The sequence below is a fragment of the Ranitomeya variabilis genome, chromosome 2 (assembly GCF_051348905.1).
Source record: "Ranitomeya variabilis isolate aRanVar5 chromosome 2, aRanVar5.hap1, whole genome shotgun sequence".
Classification (NCBI taxonomy): Eukaryota; Metazoa; Chordata; class Amphibia; order Anura; family Dendrobatidae; genus Ranitomeya; species Ranitomeya variabilis.
Genome location: NC_135233.1, coordinates 142,805,859 through 142,825,889, shown reverse-complemented (window position 1 = coordinate 142,825,889; position 20,031 = coordinate 142,805,859). Strand labels below are relative to the sequence as shown.

The 20,031-nt window shown below is 44.1% G+C and overlaps 2 protein-coding genes and 1 long non-coding RNA gene across 3 annotated transcripts in view; 2 read left to right on the top strand and 1 right to left on the bottom strand.

Moving 5' to 3' along the window:
• The window catches only part of VIT (vitrin), a 317,697-nt gene that overhangs the window by 29,267 nt on the left and 268,399 nt on the right, over nt 1-20,031 (top strand). The window lies entirely within an intron of this gene.
• Nucleotides 13,478-14,554, bottom strand: LOC143804687 (uncharacterized). Its single transcript, XR_013221075.1, has 4 exons — nt 14,198-14,554; nt 13,968-14,114; nt 13,811-13,891; nt 13,478-13,612 (listed from the first exon to the last, which is right to left on the bottom strand). It is a non-coding gene; the product is annotated as an uncharacterized LOC143804687 (long non-coding RNA).
• Nucleotides 17,828-19,044, top strand: LOC143809189 (uncharacterized). Its single transcript, XM_077292326.1, has 5 exons — nt 17,828-18,009; nt 18,187-18,270; nt 18,352-18,462; nt 18,539-18,625; nt 18,820-19,044. The coding sequence occupies exons 1-5, from the start codon at nt 17,856-17,858 to the stop codon at nt 18,993-18,995; spliced, it is 612 nt and encodes a 203-aa protein (XP_077148441.1). The 5' UTR covers nt 17,828-17,855; the 3' UTR covers nt 18,996-19,044.

Here is a 20,031-nt window from a genome sequence, read left to right as displayed (position 1 = left end):
TTTACCTTTCTATTTTAAAAAAATGCTAAATATTCGGAAATTTTGGAAAAATCGGCAATTTTTTAACTTTGAAATTCTCTGCTTTTTACAAAAATACTGATACCCCCCATAATAGTTATTAATTTACACTCCCCACATGTTTACTTCATATTGGCATCATTTTGAAAATGAAACCTTATTGTTTTACGACGTAATAGGGCTTATAGTTTTATGCGCAATTTTTCACATTTACAGCAAAACCCACTTTTCAAAGGACCAAGTCACTTCTGAAGTCACTTTAAGGGGCTTACATAACAGAAACCACCCATAAATTACCCCATTTTGCAAACTACACCCCTCAAGCTGTTCAAAACTCATTTTTAAAAACTGTTAACCCTTTAGGTGTTCCACAGGAATTTTAGCAGAATGAAGGCGAAATTTCAAAATTTCATTTTTTTTCCAGATATTACATTGTAATCCAATTTTACCTGCAACCTAGCAAGGGTTAACGGCAAACCCAAACTTGGTTACCCTAATTCTGCAGTTTATAGAAACACCCCACATGTACTCGTAAACTAAAGTATGGGCACACAGCACAGCTCAACACGGAAGGAGCGCTATGTGGTTTTTGGGTGGCGGATTCACTGGAAGAAATCTAGGGGGCCATGTCACATTTGAAGGCTGCCTGAGGTACCCCCACAGTGGAAACCCCAAAAAGTGACCCTATTTTGGAAACTACACCCCCAAGGAATCTTTTAGGGGGTATAGTGACCACTTTGACCCAACCAGTGTTTCACAGTAGTTGGAAACACTTGGTTGAGAAAATGGAAAAAGTGCATTTTTTACATGAAGGTGTCATTTTAGGCTCATTTTTTTATTTTTAAGAGGTGTACCAGCAAAAAATGCACCCCACTATTTGTTCACCAATCTCTCCCGAACACAACAACACCCGATATGTTGTCGTACACTGCAGTATTGGGGAACGGCAGGCCTCGGAAGGGAAGGAGCGCCAAATGACTTTTGGAGTGCAAATTTTACTGGAAGAAATCTAGGGGGCTATGTCACATTTGAAGACACCCTGAGGTGCCCCAACACACGCACACACACTGACACATACACGTTCTGTGCTGAACAGGACTCTCCGGTCTTCTCTGCAGAGCTCCTATCTCCCTCTGTAGAGGCCAATGTCCAATGTTGCATGCTCTGTGACAAAGAAAGTCCTGCCAGATGTAACCAAGTCGAAGAAAAGAAGCATAACTCTGACAGAATTAATGCTACCGATATACAATGTTGGGCAGCGGGGAGAGCCACCCAGGATTGAGACTTCGAATGTTAACACTACCAAGGAGGTCCAGGATTCAAAAACCAAAAACCATATCTGGCTTCTGGCTAGAATGTCAGACCATGAGGATCAGACCACCAGCAGTTGGACTGGGTTCAACATAAAAATCCGCAGCGACATTGTAGTGGCCCAGGACACTGTAAGCTACCTGCCCACTATCAATGCTCCTGCAACAGCCATGTCCACTGTGAATGAAGTCTTGGAGCAAACACATGCCATCATGCAGACCCTGAAGCTTAACAGAATTGTGTGTGTGTTTGATCAAGCACTCTATGCCAAAGCTGCCGAGGTTATCTGGAAACAGGAGAAGTTCAAGAACATTATAATTAGAATGGGTGTCTTCCACACAATCTGTAATCTCCTCTCTATCATAGGGAACAGATTTCAGGATGCAGGCCTTAGAGATCTGTGTGTTGAATCCGGTGTAATCGCTGAAGGATCAGTGTCTGGAGTGATGGACGGCCGGAGGTACAACAGAGCAGTGAGACTACACAAGCTGGTCTATGAAGCACTTATGAGGCTTGCATGGAAAAACTTCCTTCCATGGCTAGAAGAAAACCATGCAAGGGACCTTCACCATCTGGATGAAACACTGAAGAACATCACAAACTTTCGCATCAGTGTGTCGCAGGGATCCTTCGAAAAGCTCTTGGATAATGAATCTTGCACACTTACCCTGAAGCTCTTTCAAGTTTATCTTGAGACCCTCAGAAATGAACAACTCTCAGCATTCTGGATGTCATACTTGGACATGGTCGAGACCATGCTGGCCCTGGTTCGAGCTTCAAGAGAAGGCAACTGGATGCTTCACCTAGGAGCAATCCGACAGATGATACCATGGTGTTTTGCCTATGACAAGGTCAACTATGCCCGATACCTAACCTATTACTATGCCACAATGTCTCGGCTGCCCATAGAACACCCAGAGGTCCATGAATACTTCATGCAAGGTGGCTTTTCGGTCCAGATCGGTAGCAAGAATCCTTTTGGACGAATTCCTGTGGACCAGACCATTGAAGAGACAATCAACAAAGACACCCAGACACCAGGGGGCACAAAAGGCTTCAGCCTCAAAGTTGGAGCTGTTTCCAGGTTCTACCTGACATCAGAGTACCGCAGTATGTACTTGAGGCAGCTGAGGGCCCTGGTAGGCCAACAATATACTGACTTCAGCCATTCAGACCTACAGGTGTCTAGGATTAGAAGAGATGAAGCCGATGTCCAATCTTTCGTTCAACTGCTGGAGACAGGTTGGGTGAACCCCTTCAACAAAGAGCATAATGGTGAACTTATCAGTTTGTCAACAGCGACTGTAGCACCACCAGATGTAGCCAAAGACCTTCAAGGGGCATACAGTATAGGAGAGGATGCATATCAAACATTCAAGGATGAGCGTTTGGGTACCGATAAGCCAACTACATTGTTTCATGACAAGATGACGAAGAACAAACTTAAAACGTTCTCTAACATCCAAATGAAGACACGCAGACAAGGTCTTGGCAAGGAGGTAATTTTGAAGGCTGACAGAAACCTATTTGGCCAGATGATACTTGTAGCTGAGAACAGAAAGCTACAAATGAGTGATGTCTTGACTCATCCCCTGGGTCCATTGCCATGGGCACTTGCCAATGGTGATGGGTCTATCCGCAAGACCAACAAGGCTGCCCTCGCAAGGGAGTTGGAGAGGAATGCTCGTCCTGCAGAAGTGATCCCCGAGCCCTCTGCAACCATCATTGATGGGATGAGCCTGGTTCAGAAACTGAAGGGAAACAATGCAACATTTGGCCAGCTAGCAGGCACAGCAATGAGTCGCGCTATCCATGAGGGTGCTAAGAGCAAGCGCATTGATATTGTCTTTGACGTCTACAAGGAGACATCCATCAAAGATACAGAAAGAGTCAACAGATATGAAGGCACAGGGATCCATTTCAAGAACATTCAACATGGGCACAACATCCAGCAGTGGAAAAAGCTTCTAAGTAGTTCCTCCAACAAGGCAAGTCTCATAAAGTTTCTGGTAGAAGAATGGAAGGCGAAACACCACAGGGAGAAGCTTGAGGAGAAGGAGCTGTATGTCACATGTGAGCAGCTCTGCTTTAAGATCACCAAAGAACAGTGGGAAGAGGCTGCTGACCTTAAGTCAAATCAAGAAGAAGCAGACACACGCCTCCTTCTCCATGCTCTTCATGCAGCAGAATCTGGTTACAAGTCGGTCATCATCACTTCGGAGGATACTGATGTCATGGTCCTGTGTCTGGGCATGTGCCACAAAATCCCATCCCACCTGTTCCAGAAATGCGGTACACAGAACCGGACAAGATTCCTGGATATCACCACTCTGAGCCGAACATTGGGAGGCAGCGTATGTGATTCATTGATTGGTATGCATGCATTTACAGGCTGTGACACCGTCAGTGCATTCGCTGGCCGTGGGAAGATGACGACACTCAAGCAGTTGAAGATGAACAAGACATACCAGGATGCCTTTCAGGAAGTTGGTCGTTCATGGGAAGTGTCTACCGAACTTTTTGAGAAGTTACAGGAAATCACCTGCCACATGTACCTGCCAACTACCCAAACAACTGAGGTAAACAGGCTCCGTTATCAGCTGTTCTGTGCCAGACGTGGAGTGGTAGAGTCAAGTCAACTCCCTCCTTGCCAGGACTGCCTTTTCATGCATGCACTGCGTGCAAACTACCAGGCTGCGATCTGGAGGAGAAGTCTGCAGAGCCAGCCATGGGTTGCAAACCCAACAGACTGCGGTTGGATGATAGATAACGACGGAAAGCTTGTTGTCAAGTGGATGCAAGGGGCACCAGCACCAGAAGCTATTATACAGCTACTGTCCTGCAAGTGTGTGCGGTCATGTGAACTTCCTCAGTGTACTTGCCTCAGCAATGGCCTGAAGTGCACAGACATGTGCAGATTACAGACATGCCAGAACAAGGGTACTGAAGACGAGCCAGTAGAACAACAGTCAGATTCAGAGTCCGATGTTGAAGATATTATGGAGTAACATATATATATATATATATATATATATATATATATATATATATATATATATATATATATATGCACATGACATGTTCAGTGTGTATTTACATAACTTGGATTAAATTTTGTTACAAATACTACATCTAGTCACTCCGGGTGGTACCGATATCGTCATATTTGGTTCTTGGCTCATGCTAAAATTCCTGTGGAACACCTAAAGGGTTAACAGTTTTTAAAAATGAGTTTTGAACAGCTTGAGGGGTGTAGTTTGCAAAATGGGGTAATTTATGGGTGGTTTCTGTTATGTAAGCCCCTTAAAGTGACTTCAGAAGTGACTTGGTCCTTTGAAAAGTGGGTTTTGCTGTAAATGTGAAAAATTGCGCATAAAACTATAAGCCCTATTACGTCGTAAAACAATAAGGTTTCATTTTCAAAATGATGCCAATATGAAGTAAACATGTGGGGAGTGTAAATTAATAACTATTATGGGGGGTATCAGTATTTTTGTAAAAAGCAGAGAATTTCAAAGTTAAAAAATTGCCGATTTTTCCAAAATTTCCGAATATTTAGCATTTTTTTATATAGAAAGGTAAAATATATTGACTCCCATTTAGCACTGACGTGAAGTACAATATGTCACGAGAAAACAATCTCAGAATGGCTTGGATAGGTGAAAGCGTTCCAAAGTTATTAGCCCATGAAGTGGCACAGGTCAGATTGGCTTAGGCACTTGGGTACAAATAGGCCTAGGGCTGAAGGGGTTAATAAGCTACGTATATGTAAGGGCTATCATATCAAAAAATAAACTACAGACATGCATCTACCTAAAAATACCAAAGAAAATTAGTCACTCCGGGTGGTACCGATATCTGGCCCGGCTCATGGACTAAGGAGCCTTCAGAAGAAGGAACTCTCCTGTGTATATAAGAAACATCTGAGATAGCTTCCTGATGAACGATCGGCCAAACCATTGCGTGTGGGAGGCTTAATTGCTGTTTAATTGCTTGCAAAAACAAGAGTCAGATTATTCATTTCAAAAAGTCTCCACACGCCCAAGATAGTCTGCCGATTCTGTGAAAATTGCAGATTCAGACGACTTTTATCCAATGGGTATGGAGGAGACGTTAAACACTCACCTTAGTCCAAAACATACTATTTATCATGGGAAAACACTGTAGGTGTGCGGGATGTAAGACTTGTTGCAGTGCACTTTTTTTCTTTTAACTTCTATCCTTATTGCTTTACAAATGCAAAAATTGTACTTGATACTGTATATATTGTAGATACCTTCTTTTGTAGCATAAAAATATGAAACACGTCTATTTAACATTAGGTGACTTAACATTCTGTGTGTTCCAAAGTAAAATGTACTATGATGGAGTAATATTGCTGTATGCAGGTCTATTAATTCTATTCATATTACTGTGCTTCCAAAAATGAGTTACCTGAATCACAGTAGAACACAGCTTGAAACCAAAAATTGCAAAAATATTCATTTTCTTGCAGTATCTAAAAAGACTATTGTATGTAAGTTATGTAATATTGAGATCGCTGCTTTTGGTATATTTTTTGTGTTTTAATTGTTAATTGGTTTTTAAGCCTAGAAATAAAGAGACATCCCGCTGACATGTGTTTTCAGTCCAAGACAAGTTTTCTTGGTTTTAATTACTTGTCAGCTTTAGTAATGTAATCCTTTGCTATGATATTTTATGACAAGTGGCTGGCATTTTGTCAATGATGCTTTAGATCAAAGAAAAATTGCCTTTCGTGCTTGTAAATAATGTGATTTTGTTGGTTAAGAAATTTGCTGTAAGTTTACACAATTTACAGTACATGCAATACTGTCTATCTTATGGCAGACATGATATACACTTTATGACAGACAGATTAAAAAGTAAGATCTGCATAAGGTAATTTGTAGCCATCTTTCTAGCCAATAAATGTATGGAAAATATTCATTCAAAATGTTGGCAGTACCTTTTGGACTGACACTGAATATGTCTGAAACTGAAAAGAGCCACCCTAATTTGAAATGGTCAAAACTCTTTTCAGATAAATATTTTTTTCTCCACTTATGAACCACTTCTCCTGCTCCCACTTGTATACTTGACTGACCATTCTCTCTGAAAAATTGTTAAAATAATCTTGTTAGCTTTCTGGAGTATCAGGTTACAGCTCTCCAGTTTCAGGTTTCTGCTCCTATTCAACTCCAGGAGGAGCAGTGAGGAACACTTGGCGCATTGAGAAACTAAACTGTTACGGGCAGAGAAATAATCAGATTTAGCAAATTTATTTGACTTCACTGCTGGATTCACAGCCACATTGCTAAGTACTTCAGCATAATGTTCTCAATGCTGTTACTGCTTCTGTTTCTGTGCTCTAGAGAAAAAAGAGCAATAAATCATTTCATTGAGTGTATTTTTATGGGAGACATCATAGCAGCTAGTTCTTCACCCACTAGGCCAAAGATAACTGAAAACTAGTGGTAGAGTCTGGAGAGGAAAAAATGTGTAGAAAAGTCAAATCATGGACATAGTGTTATTTGTCATGTGTGCACATGAAATTTAATTCGGAAATGTTTCTTAAAGTGACAGATATGCTTTAAAGTTATGTACAATAGGGGATGGCTTTCTGAAGCTGAAATCATCTATGAGACTTGGGGACCAAATAATCCAAAATGTTCTGTTGATTAATGGTAAAAAAATAGATTATCAGGGAAAGAAATGTAACAATATAGTATGTAGGGTTTTACTTTGAAGCAGTAGACGTCCATTTAATCAATGATAAGATAAAAATCCTATCTTTCTACAACCTAGACCAATGGGATACAAATAGTTACAATGTCATTCTCAAGCAGCTGACAATGTTTGTGGCTTTGTCATCTTCTTCTCATCAAAGTCGAGATAGTTGAAGCAGATGTGCAATAACAATTTAAATTGGTCAACACAACTAATATAACAAGTGATGGATACAGCGTTCATCAGGTAACCATTTACATAATAAGGGTATATATATAATCACACAAAATAATCTATGTTACACTGAAAGGGACTCCACTGTTGTGCAAAACACAAATAAAAAAGGGCCACAAAAATACAAAAAGAAAACTGTGCCTATTTAATATTATTATTATTTATTAGTATAGCGCCATTTATTCCATGGCGCTTTACATGTGAAAAGGGGTATACATAATAAGAAACAAGTACAATAATCTTAAACAACACAAGTCACTGACTGATACAGGAGGAGAGCGGATTCTGTCAGCCAAGGCTGACAGTCTACAAGGGATGGGTGAGGATACAGTAGGTGACGGTAGAGCTGGTCTTGCAGAAGTGTGGTGAAACGGGGTTCACTGCCGGTTGTAAGCTTGCTGGAAAAGGTCTGATATGTTTTGGTAGAGAGTTCCAGAGTAGGGGGGATGCTCAGGAGAAATCTTGTATACAATTATGAGAACAGACGAAAAGAGGGGAGTAGAGAAGGAGATCTTGTGAGGATCGGAGGTTGTGAGAAATTAAGTACTAGGTGACAGATTTATAGAGGAGACATGTTGTTAAATGTCTTTGTATGCAATGGCTAAGGTTTTGAACTGGAATCTCTGGGCAATGGGCAGCCAGTGAAGAGATTAACAGAGAGGAAAGGCCAGGGAATAGCGGGGGGGACAGATGGATTATTCAGGCAGTAGAGTTTAGGATAGATTGGAGGGTTGCAAGAGTGTTAGAAGGAAGGCCACATAGCAGAAGATTGCAGTAATTGATGAGGGAGATTGATGAGGGCATGCCCTAGAGTTTTTGAAGAAATTTGATTAAGGAATGTACGGATCCTGGAAACATTTTTTAGTTGGAGTTGGCAGTAAGTAGAAAGGGTTTGGATATGTGGTTGGAAGAAGAGATTAGAGTCCAGGATTACCACGAGGCAGCGAGCTTGGACTGGGGAGAGTGAGGTGCCATTTACTTTAATGGATTGGTCTGTTGGGGGAGTTGAGTGAGATGGGGAAAAATTATGGATTGTGTTTTGTCCATGTTAAGTTTTAGAAATCTAGCAGAGAAGAAGGATGAAATAGCGGACCGATATTGTTGAATTTTGTTTAGTAAGGAGGTGATAACGGGTTCAGAGATGTAGATCTGTGTGTCATCAGCATAGAGATGATACTGAAAGCTGTGGGGCTCTACGAGTTGTCCCAGGCCAAAGGTGTAAATGGAGAAGAGCAGGGGTCCTGCAAATTTATCTTGCGGGACACTGACAGATATTGACGAAATGAGGAGGTGGTGTGTGAGTAGGAAATGCTGAATGTCCTGTCTGTTACATGTGAAGAGATTCGAGATAGGGCCAAGTCTGTGATGCCAAGAAATGAGATCATCTATAGTAAGAAATAATTAAAAAAATATATATATATTAAAAACCAACAGTTTAGTGTTGCATAGAGTTCCTTAACCCTTTCCCTACATTAGATGTACCAATACATACTATTTTGAAGCTACTACCCGCAAATTGACGTACCGGTGTAACAGACCAAATTAATTCCTATCCAAATTAAACCCAGGTATAGTTTGGCCCAGGCCAGAGTATAGCCCAGGGGATAAACTGCCTTGGCTAAGCTATAACAGGGGGTGAAAATAGCCTAGGCCAAAATATACCTTTCCAGGCCATAATATATCCCTTATTTTATTAGCCCTTGTAAATGAGATAGATTTTAGATGACATTTTTTAATAATTTGAAACTGACTTATCATAGAATCATAGGATGTTAGATTTACAAGGGACCCCCAGAGTCATCATGTTCAGCCCCCTGCTCAATGCAGGATTCACTAAACCATCTCAGACAGCTATCTGTCCAGACTCTGTTTGAAGACTTTCATTGAAGGAGAACTCACCGCTTCTCATTGCAGCCTGTTCCACTCATTGATCACCTTCAATGTCAAAAAGTTTTTCTAATATCTAATCTTGATCTTCTCCCTTACAGTTTAATTCCATTGCTTCTCGTGTTTCCATGTGCAAATGAGAATAAGGGTGATCGCTCTGCAGCTGTGACATCCCTTCAAATATGTTTAAACGCTAATAAGTCTCCTCTTAACCTTCATTTTTGCAAGCTATACATTCCACGATCCATTAAACATTCCTCGTAGGACATACTTTGGAGTCCGCTCACCATCCTGGTAACTCTTCTTTGAACTTGCTTGAAGTTTTTTCAGTGTCTTTTTTAAAATATGGTGCCCAGAACTGGATACAGTATCCTAGAGGAGGCCTGAACAAGGAGGAGTAGAGGACGATAATTATTTTACGTAATCTAGACTCTAGTGTTTGCTTTTTTTGCTGCTGCATCACACTCTTGACTCATGTGCAGTTTGTGATCTATTAGTATACCCAAGCCTTTTTCACACATGCTGATGCTTAGTTCTATTCCTCCCATTCTGTAGATTAAATTTTCATTTTTCTTGCTCAGATGTAGAATCTTGCATTTCTATTAGTTGCTCCCCATTGTTCAAGCTTATCTAGATCCTTCTGAATCCTTTCTCTGTCTTCTCTAGTGTTAGCTATCCCTCCTAGCTTTGCACCATCTGCAAATTTGATTAGTTTACCTTCAGTTCTGTTATCTAGATAATTTATAAAAATGTTGAACAATACTGGGGCCAAGACAGAACCTTGTGGTACCCCACTTGAAGCACTCCTGCAGTTGGATGTACAACCATTTATCATCACTATTTGAGTACAATCACTGAGCCAGTTTTGAATCCACCTAACCATTGCCTTGTCAATCCCATACTTGGTTATCTTTTCAATAAAGATAGTATGAGATACTTAATCAAATGCTTTTCTGAAGTTGGGATATACTATATCTCCCACTTTTCCCTTATCCTCCCAGTCAGTGATTCAATTATAAAAGGAAATTACATTAGGCTGGCATGACTTGTTTGCTACAAACCCATGCTGGCGCTGGTTAATTACCGTATTCTTATTATATTACCTAGATACATACTGTTTAATAATTTGTTCAAAGATCCTTTCTGGTTAAAGAAGTAAGGCTCACTGGCATGTAATTTCTACGTAGTGGGAACCTTACACGTAGTGGGAAGGTATTTGTGTTGTTAATCACATGATAAAGATTGATCTTACAATACAATGTGACTGGTACCAGACAACAGTAATTACATCTGAGATTACACTGTTGTCCATTAAGATAAGTGCATTTAGGGTACCTTTACACAGTGAAATTTTCATCGTTACGACGGTACGATCTGTGACGTTCTAACGATATCGTTACGATATCGTTGTGTCTGACACGCTACTGCGATCCGGATCCCCGCTGAGAATCGTACGTCGTAGCACATCGTTTGAAACTTTCTTTCGTCGTCTAGTGTCCCGCTGTGGCGGCATGATCGCATAGTGTGACAGAGGTGTGCACGATATTGTATACGATGTAAAGGGCGGAGGAGCTGGCTACGTAGGAGCGCTAAATTCTCCACCTCCTGTGTGCTGATTGGGCAGTACAATACTGTGCGCTCATTCGACAGACAAAGGACTATTGTTTCCTGCGGATAAAACCGGAACTGTCGAGCGCTCTATTTATCTCTCTCTCTCTCTGGAGAACGTAAATTCGCTGAATTCCCTGGACCTTGATAACTACTGTTAAAAACTACAGACTTTTACCGCAAAAGGTATGTATAACGCTACAGCGTAGCAGATGTCGCGCTCCAACGGGGATAAGCGCTGGAGCGTGGTCGATTGTTCCTTTATGGAGAGTAGGGTAGGCCAGAGAACCTCAGGTACACAGCTGTAGCGTGGCCCAAATAATTAATCCTTTTACAGATCGAGATGGTTTACTGCCCCCTTTAATGCCAGTAGTAACATAGATCAACGGTCAAAACATTGTTTTGTAAGCACATGTTTTTATTGTACGTTTGTTTTCTTTTTTAGGAAGTATGCTCACTTCCGATGAGAGTTCAGTCGTTGCTGCTGCCCTGTTATTTGAGGCAGCACGGCTCCTAGAGGAGAGACGTCCTAAACGAAAACGTCGCATGTGGACCCGGAGCTGGCTGCAGAAAAGATCCACATTGTCACACATGGGTCTCATAAGAGAGTTACGTGATAATAACCCTCATGATTTCCGAAACTACCTTAGGATGTCAGAGGAATCATTCAAGATAATACTGTCTGCTGTTACGCCCCTCATACAAAGGCGGGATACGCCGATGCGTGCAGCCGTGCCCGTGGATGAAAGGTTGGCGGTGACACTGCGGTTCCTGGCTACAGGAAGGTCTCTTCAGGATTTGCAGTTTTCCGCAGCTGTTTCCAGACCTTTCCTGAGCGGTGTGATTCCGGAGACATGCGAGGCCATTGTGCACAGCTTAAGGCATTATATGGAGGTACTACTATATTTTTATGGCAGCTGTGTTATGTCGATATATTATACTAGCTATGTAACCCGTTCTACGCCCTGGCGGCGCACATTTCTATTGGTATCTGTTCGCCATCCTATCATGAGCTGCTCCAATCCTGCGGCCTCCATTCTGACATGTGCTGCTCCCATTTTGCGGCTCCATTCTGACATGTGCTGCTACAATCCTGCGCCACCCTTCTTTTATTTGCTGCTCCCAACGTATTTTTATAGGTTATATTATTTTGATATATTGTTTAGCACCCCCTCTCAGTCTGTGTAGCAGTCTGATAAAAAGGCTGCCTGCATATTCAGGATTGTTGACTTTTTTATACTAATCCATACTGCGCGTCAATCACTCTAGGATGTCCACATGAGAGTGTATGTGCACAACAAGATATTTGACCTAATTTTTACATGTTCCCTTCTCATCTTGCAGTTTCCCAAGACGGCGGAGGACTGGAAGAGGATTGCTTCCGATTTTGATCAGCTGTGGCAGTTTCCAAACTGCGGTGGCGCATTAGATGGAAAGCATGTGCGCATCACGCAACCAGCCAACTCTGGATCCTTTTTTTTCAACTACAAAGGATATTTCAGTGTGATCCTCATGGCCCTTGTCAATGCAAACTATGAGTTCGTAGATGTGGATGTTGGCATGAATGGTCGAGTCTCCGACGGTGGTGTTTTTGAACACACTTCATTTGGGGAACGCTTGAGGAACAATCAACTGCAGTTGCCAATAAATGAAGACACAAAAGCAAACCTCAATTTTGTTTTCATCGCTGATGAAGCTTTCCCTCTTCATCCACATTTGCTGAAGCCATTTGCGCAGAGAACACTCACACGGGAGCGCCGAATCTATAATTACCGGTTGTCGAGGGCCCGTCGTGTGGTTGAAAATGCCTTTGGGATTATGGCAAATCGGTTTAGAGTGTTCCACACAGCTATCAACTTGAAGCTGCCGTCTATAGACTTTGTGGTTTTGGCATGCTGTGTGCTCCATAATTTCCTGAGACGTCATGATACCAGCTCCTATTCTCCTCCTTCATTCATTGATGCAGTGGACCCAAGAACCGGAGATATTGTGCCTGGGGAATGGCGTACACAACCTGATAATTTAACAGCTCTTCAAGCACTTGGATCTGGCAGACAGGCAGACGATGCAAGGGACTGTCGAGAAAAATACTGTCAGTACTTTAATGGTTCTGGAGCTGTAACCTGGCAGGATTGCGCTGTCTAAAAAAAAAATATTTCTTTTTGCTTTGCTGTTTACTCAACAATATGCAGGATATGCTTTCGTGTCCACAATTTAATATGGCGAGTAGGTCACTAACTTTTGTGTAATAAAATTAAATTGTATTTATTACTCCCGTAATTCTTGGTTTTCCAGTTTAGATAAAGTGGTCCTCATATGACGTCCTATGCCGTCAAGGTGTCCTGTGACTCTATAATCCCCATTGACGGGATACTACGTTATAGCGATCGGTCTAGATTGCATTCCAAAGTCAAATGGCGACTTCCTTCCATTTCAAGCTCTGCCATGCATGCACCCAAACAATGGTTTACCCGCACACAATCGTATTTTAAATCATATAAACCTCTCTAAATTACCTTTAAATGAGATGAGATGCCTATAAAATGGTGCTGTTAACCCTTATATCTTGGTAAACATTAAAGAAAGAATGCGAAGATTTTTTGTTTTTTTGTAACAATTTCTTGGTATTTAACAACAAAATATTACATAACCCAAAAAAAAAAAAAAAAAAAAAAAAATATCTCCTTCCACGGCCCAACAGGTGTCGCAGCGTCACGCCCTGCTGCTCTACTTGAGCCTGGAGGATCACTGCTGTCTGCTGCAGGAGCCCTGCTGTCCGCTCCAGGCGCTATTGTCTCGCCATGAGCTCTCTCAACGTTGGGCGGTTCTGTGGATAGAAGAGGTTGGAGAACTGACGGTGATTCCGCTGAAAATACATCTCGACCTCTGGGGCACGACCATAGTGTGTTGTAAATTTAAATTTGGTCTGGCCCCACAGGGCCATGTTTATTTTATTAAATTTTACTTTTTTAGTTGTCTATTGTGACATCTCGCAGATAACCACTCGTATTATCTTGATACTTACGGAGAAGGGACGCCGGTTCTTCATTGCCAGAACCAGAGCTGCTTACTTCCCATCCCAGCGATCTGGCCACTGCTGCAGCACCTAAAAGGAAATAATAACACATCTGGTTAACTATGGAAAACGCCGTTGGGAAGCACTCACTGTTTTGGTCACTTACGTATGGTAGCTTCTGGGGTGAATGCCGCCGACCCGGGAGAGGAAGAGGAGTGGCGGAAGTGAGGTGTTGAGGGTGGTGTAGTGGTGCGAGGCCGTCTGCTCTCTAAAGATGGTGGAGGCGTGGTAGGCCGCTGGGTCATTACTGCGTCTGTAATGTATTCAAATATTTCCGGTACCCTCTTATGTCACGTATGCAGGTAAAAAAATAGCAATCAATTATTGTTAACTTACGTGACGTCCCGGGCTGTGGGCTCACACTGCTGGCGGAAGGTGTTGTACTGCTGGCTATGGCTGGTATACGTTGCCGCCGCTCTCTCTCTACACATAAAGTAAACATACGAAACCTTTAAAAACACATGTAGAGTGCTGCAGATCAAAGCTAACAATATACTGAAACTGATAATTAATATCACACTTCACAGGGGTTTCAGCACTGCGTCTCGATTGTGCAGAGGACACCACACGACGCTGTTTTTTGGTGCCCCTAAGGCTACGCTCACATTTGCGTTGTGCGCCGCAGCGTCGGCGCCGCAGCGCACAACGCAAACAAAAACGCGGCAAAACGCTGCGTTTTGCGCCGCATGCGTCCTTTTTGGCCGAAAGTTGGACGAAAAAATATGCAACTTGATGCGTTTCTTGCGTCCAACGCTTGCGGCCATGCGGCGCAAAACGCAGCACAACGCATGTCCATGCGCCCCCATGTTAAATATAGGGGTGCATGACGCATGCGGCGACGCTGCGGCACCCGACGCTGCGGCGCTGACCACAAATGTGAACGTAGCCTAAAAACATTTAAAAAGTTAATGCATGTGTCACAAAACGCTGCAGAGGTAATGCGTTTACATTTGCATTCTGCGTTGCGTGTCCAAAGCTGCATTCGCTCACCAAAAAAGTAAACATTATAATTTAAGATTCTATACATGTACATGTCAAATAAAACAGTGTTGACACAACAGCCATACCCCATGGATGCCCAAGCTGCCCAAGCCACATAAACACTGAAACAAAGACGATGAGCGCTGCGGATTGATAACGAGAACGCAAAAAAGGTAGTTCTGGAGTCGGCGTCACAATCGCGACGCAGTGCTGAAACGGAGACGCTATAGCGATGTTGATCGCGCGGCATGAGTCAAGGACCTCCTCTGGGCGTGGTTAGGTGGTTGAGCGTTTTTTGAGGGCAAAATGGCGGCGCGTCAGCGTTCAGCTCCTCTGGGGCGGCCAGAGATGGCATTTTTTGTGCACCACATGTATGCCCTTGACTATGAGGGCCGGGATAGTCGACCTGCGCACCCGAACCTGCACAAGCTGGAGGTGCTGCGCCGCATTGGGCGCATGATGGAGAGGAGGTTTGGCGTCCGACGCAGTGCGCAGCAGCTGCGTAAAAAGTGGGCAGACCTCCGCTATAAGACCCCGCAGCTTCTGGCAGAGTTGCGTGCGGAGCCACAGCGTGGTAAGTACCAGTATGGGGGAATCGGGAGACGCACGCTGCCGGGAGGTTAAGAATGTGAAACATGCTCAGGTCAGGGGTTCCAGAATCTCCACCGAGACATACAATTTAGTGATTTCCGGGAGGGGGAGAATCAGGAGACGCGCGTTGCCGTGAGGCGCTTCCTTGTTATGCAAAAATACGTGTCTCAGGCCAGGTTGACCATTAACCCCTTCCCGACCTGTGACACAGCGTATGCGTCATGAAAGTCGGTGCCTTCCCGACCTGTGACGCATATGATGTGTCACAGAATGATCGCGTCCCTGCAGATCGGGTGAAGGGGTTAACTCCTATTGTACCCGATCTGCAGGGAGAGGGGGAGTGGTACTTCAGCCCATCTTGGAAAATTTTCATCTTGGAAAATGGCGGGCGCATGCGCAGTACGCCCGCCGAATCTGACAGCCGGCAGATTCGTTCCTGCACATTTTGGTCGCTGTGATAAGTTCTATCACAGCGATCAAAATAAGAAAAATAGTAAATAAATCACCCACTTTATCACCCCCATAGGTAGGGATAATAATAAAATACAGAAAATATAATTATTTTTGTTTTTCCATTAGGGTTAGGGGTAGGGGTAGGGTTAGGGGTAGGGTTAGGGGTAGGGTTAGGGGTAGGGTTGCACTTAGGGCTGCACTTTGGGTTGCACTTAGGGCTAGGGTTGCACTTAGGGTTGCACTTAGGGTTGCACTTAGGGTTGCACTTAGGGCTAGGGTTGCACTTAGGGTTGCACTTAGGGCTAGGGTTGCACTTAGGGCTAGGGTTGCACTTAGGGCTAGAATTAGGGTTAGAATTAGGGTTAGAATTAGGCTATGTGCACACGGTGCGGATTTGGCTGCGGATCCGCAGCGGATTGGTCGCTGCGGATTCGTATCAGTTTTCCATCACGTTTACATTACCACGTAAACCTATGGAAAACCAAATCCGCTGTGCCCATGGTGCGGAAAATACAGCGCGGAAACGCTGCGTTGTATTTTCCGCAGCATGTCAATTCTTTGTGCAATTCCGCAGCGTTTTACACCTGCTCCATAATAGGAATCCGCAGGTGAAATCCACACAAAAAACACTGGAAATCCGCGGTAAATCAGCAGGTAAAGTGCAGTGCGTTTTACCTGCAGATTTTTCAAAAACTGCGGAAAAATCCACACAAATCCGCAACGTGAGCACATAGCCTTAGGGTTAGGGTTGGAATTAGGGGTAAGACTAGGGTTAGGGGTGTGTTTGGGTTGGGGTTGTGGTTAGGGTTGGGATTAGGGGTGTGTTGGGGTTAGAATTGAGGGGTTTCCACTTTTTAGGCACATCAGGGGGTCTCCAAACGCGACACGGCGCCACCATTGATTCCAGCCAATCTTGCGTTGAAAAAGTAAAATGGTGCTCTCTCCCTTCCGAGCCCCGACGTGTGCCCAAACAGTGCTTTACCCCCACATATGGGGTACCAGCGTACTCAGGAGAAACTGATCAACAACTTTTGGGGTCCAATTTCTCCTGTAACCCTTGGGAAAATAAAAAATTGCGGGCTAAAAAAATATTTTTGAGGAAAGAAAAATGTTTTTTTATTTTCACGGCTCTGCGTTATAAACTTCTGTGAAGCACTTGGGGGTTCAAAGTGCTCACCACACATCTAGATTAGTTCCTTGGGAGGTCTAGTTTCCAAAATGGGGTCACTTATGGGGAAGCTCCAATGTTTAGGCACACAGGGGCTCTCCAAACGCGACATGGTGTCCGCTAATGATTGGAGCTAATTTTCCATTCAAAAAGCCAAATGGCGTGAGTGAGTATGCCCCCTTACCTCATTGTATCGCTGCAGCGTGGGGTCTCTGCTTGGAGCGGCGGCTGCTGCTCCTCATTGTGCCGCGTGGGTGCTGTGGTGCGGCGGCTCCTCTTCTTCAGTGTGGGGCCTCTGTGCTGCTGGGCGGCGGCGGCTTATCTTCAGGCAGTCGGGGCTCCTCCGGTATCTCCTTAAAGCCCGGAGGCCCTGCCGGCAACTCCATCGGTGCAATGCAGTGGCCTCCGGGAACATGGCCGCTGCTCAGATTCAGATTTCGTCCCGAGATGCCTGAAGATAAGCCGCCGCCGCCCAGCAGCACAGAGGCCCCACACTGAAGAAGAGGAGCCGCCGCCCCACAGCACAGCCGCCGCCGCTCCCAGCAGAGACCCCACGCTGCAGTGATACAATGAGGTAATGGGGGATACTCACTTTCCTGTGAGACGCCCCCTCGTCGTCATCAGGCCCACTCCCCCCACCCACCATATACACCCGGCAAGGCGATACCCGGCGTATAAGACGACCCCCGACTTTTAAGAAGATTTTCAGGGGTTAAAAAGTCGGCTTATACGCCGGTAAATACGGTATGTATGTAGATTTGGCGACTAAAAATTTCATTTGGCTCCTAACTTTTCCCGCCAATGATGCCTAGGTATTTGTTGGTAATTCTGGAGCCCTGTACTTTTGTTGTCAACATATTAAGGTTCTTTAATGTTTGTGTAGGGAGACGGCGCCGGCAACAGCCACCAGCACCAGCATCCTCCACCAGCGGCAGCCCACAGCCCGGGACATCACGTATGTTAACCATCATTGATTGCAATTTGAAATTTTATTACTGCATACGGGACATTAGAGGGGAACATTTATTTTGGCACCTATTTTTTCCCGCCACTGTTGCATAGGTATTTTTATTAATTCTGGAGCCCTGTACTTTTGATGTCTGAATATTACCGTTCTTTAATATTTGTGTAGGGAGAAGGCGCCGGCAACAGCCATCAGCAAGAGCCGGCACGCCTTCATCCGCCACCAGCGGCAGCTCACAGCCCGGGATATCACGTATGTTAAACATCATTCATTGCAATTTTATTACTGCATACGGGAAATTAGAGGGGAGCTGAAATACTGTATACATTACAGACGCTGTAAGGACCAGGCGCGCTACCACCCCACCGCAGGCCACAACACCACCCTTCCGCCACTCATCTTCCACCCCCGGGTCGGCGGCATTCTCACCAGAGGCAACCCTTCGTAAGTGACCAAAAATGCGAGCGCTTCCCCACAGCGTGTCCAACTGTTAACCATATATGTATTTGCTTCCTTTTAGCTGCGGCAGCTGGTGCACAAGCGAGGGGATGGGAGGTGAGCAGCTCTTCCACCTCTTCCGGGGATGACCAACCGGCGTCCCTTCTCCGTAAGTATACAGACAGTGTGAGGGGTTATCGGTGGGATGTCACATTTGACAACGACGAGAATGAAAAAAAAAAAAAAAGGGCTCGACCTCTGGGACAGGACCAAATTGAGTGTATAGTAAATCTCAGGGTATGTTCACACATGCCGTACTTGCAGAGTAATCACCGTCCGTTCTCCGACCTCTTCTATCCATAGAAGCGACCACCGTGAGAGACCTGCTGGCCAAGCAGAGGCGGCTGGAGGGGACAGCAGCGCACCTTCAGGGGACAGCAGCGCGCCTGCAGGAGACAGCATCACGCCTGCAGGAGCAGGTTAAAGCTCATGGACGCATGCTGCGCCAACTGCTAGCCCACCGCCGTGGGACTATGTAATTTATTTTTTGGTTACACAAAAAAATAAGTAAATAACACGTTTGAAGTTTAAAACACAGTTATTTTTACCCTTATTTTGTCTTATGTTTTAATGTACTAGGGGAGCAGGCCTGGGCCAGCCGAGCCAAGGCACAGACAAAAGGGAAAAAAAAAGAAGACAGCACTACAGTTTTCAAAACGCATCCTAAAGTGCCTCCATCTTGTACGTCCGCTTGCCAGATGCACAAGATGGCTGCCAGAGATGTTTTATATACTGGGGGGGGGGATGTTGGGGCATACCTGCAACCAAATCCCAATCACAACATGGTTAATGCACGTATCATAGAAATCAGTGAGATATATTGGCGGTCAGGCCTGTGTTCTTTTGTGTGATGTCCTTTGTTTCAGTGATAAGGCAAAGGTGCATCTACATACTAAATGAATATTGGCCATAGAGATAATGGAGGATATAGGTGTACACTGTCAAAATCTTGAGTGAATAGCCTCTGTCCTGTTTGTGACCCATCATTATCTACATATGTACACAACTCCTGTGGGTTTCCATTGTAGCCAGTGGTCCTGAGATAGACATCATGTCTCCGACCTATGCATATGTACACAACTCCTGTGGGTTTCCAATAATGGAGGATATAGGTGTACACTGTCAAAATCTTGAATGAATAGCCTCTGTCCTGTTTGTGACCCATCATTATCTACATATGTACACAACTCCTGTGGGTTTCCATTGTAAAGCCAGTGGTCCTGAGATAGACATCATGTCTCAGACCTATGCATATGTACACAACTCCTGTGGGTTTCCAATAATGGAGGATATAGGTGTACACTGTCAAAATCTTGAATGAATAGCCTCTGTCCTGTTTGTGACCCATCATTATCTACATATGTACACAACTCCTGTGGGTTTCCATTGTAAAGCCAGTGGTCCGGAGATAGACATCATGTCTCAGACCTATGCATATGTATATTGATAAACAATGCCTTGTGTAGGACGGGCTGGCTCCAACAATGTTCATTGAAAGAACAATGGTTTATTACC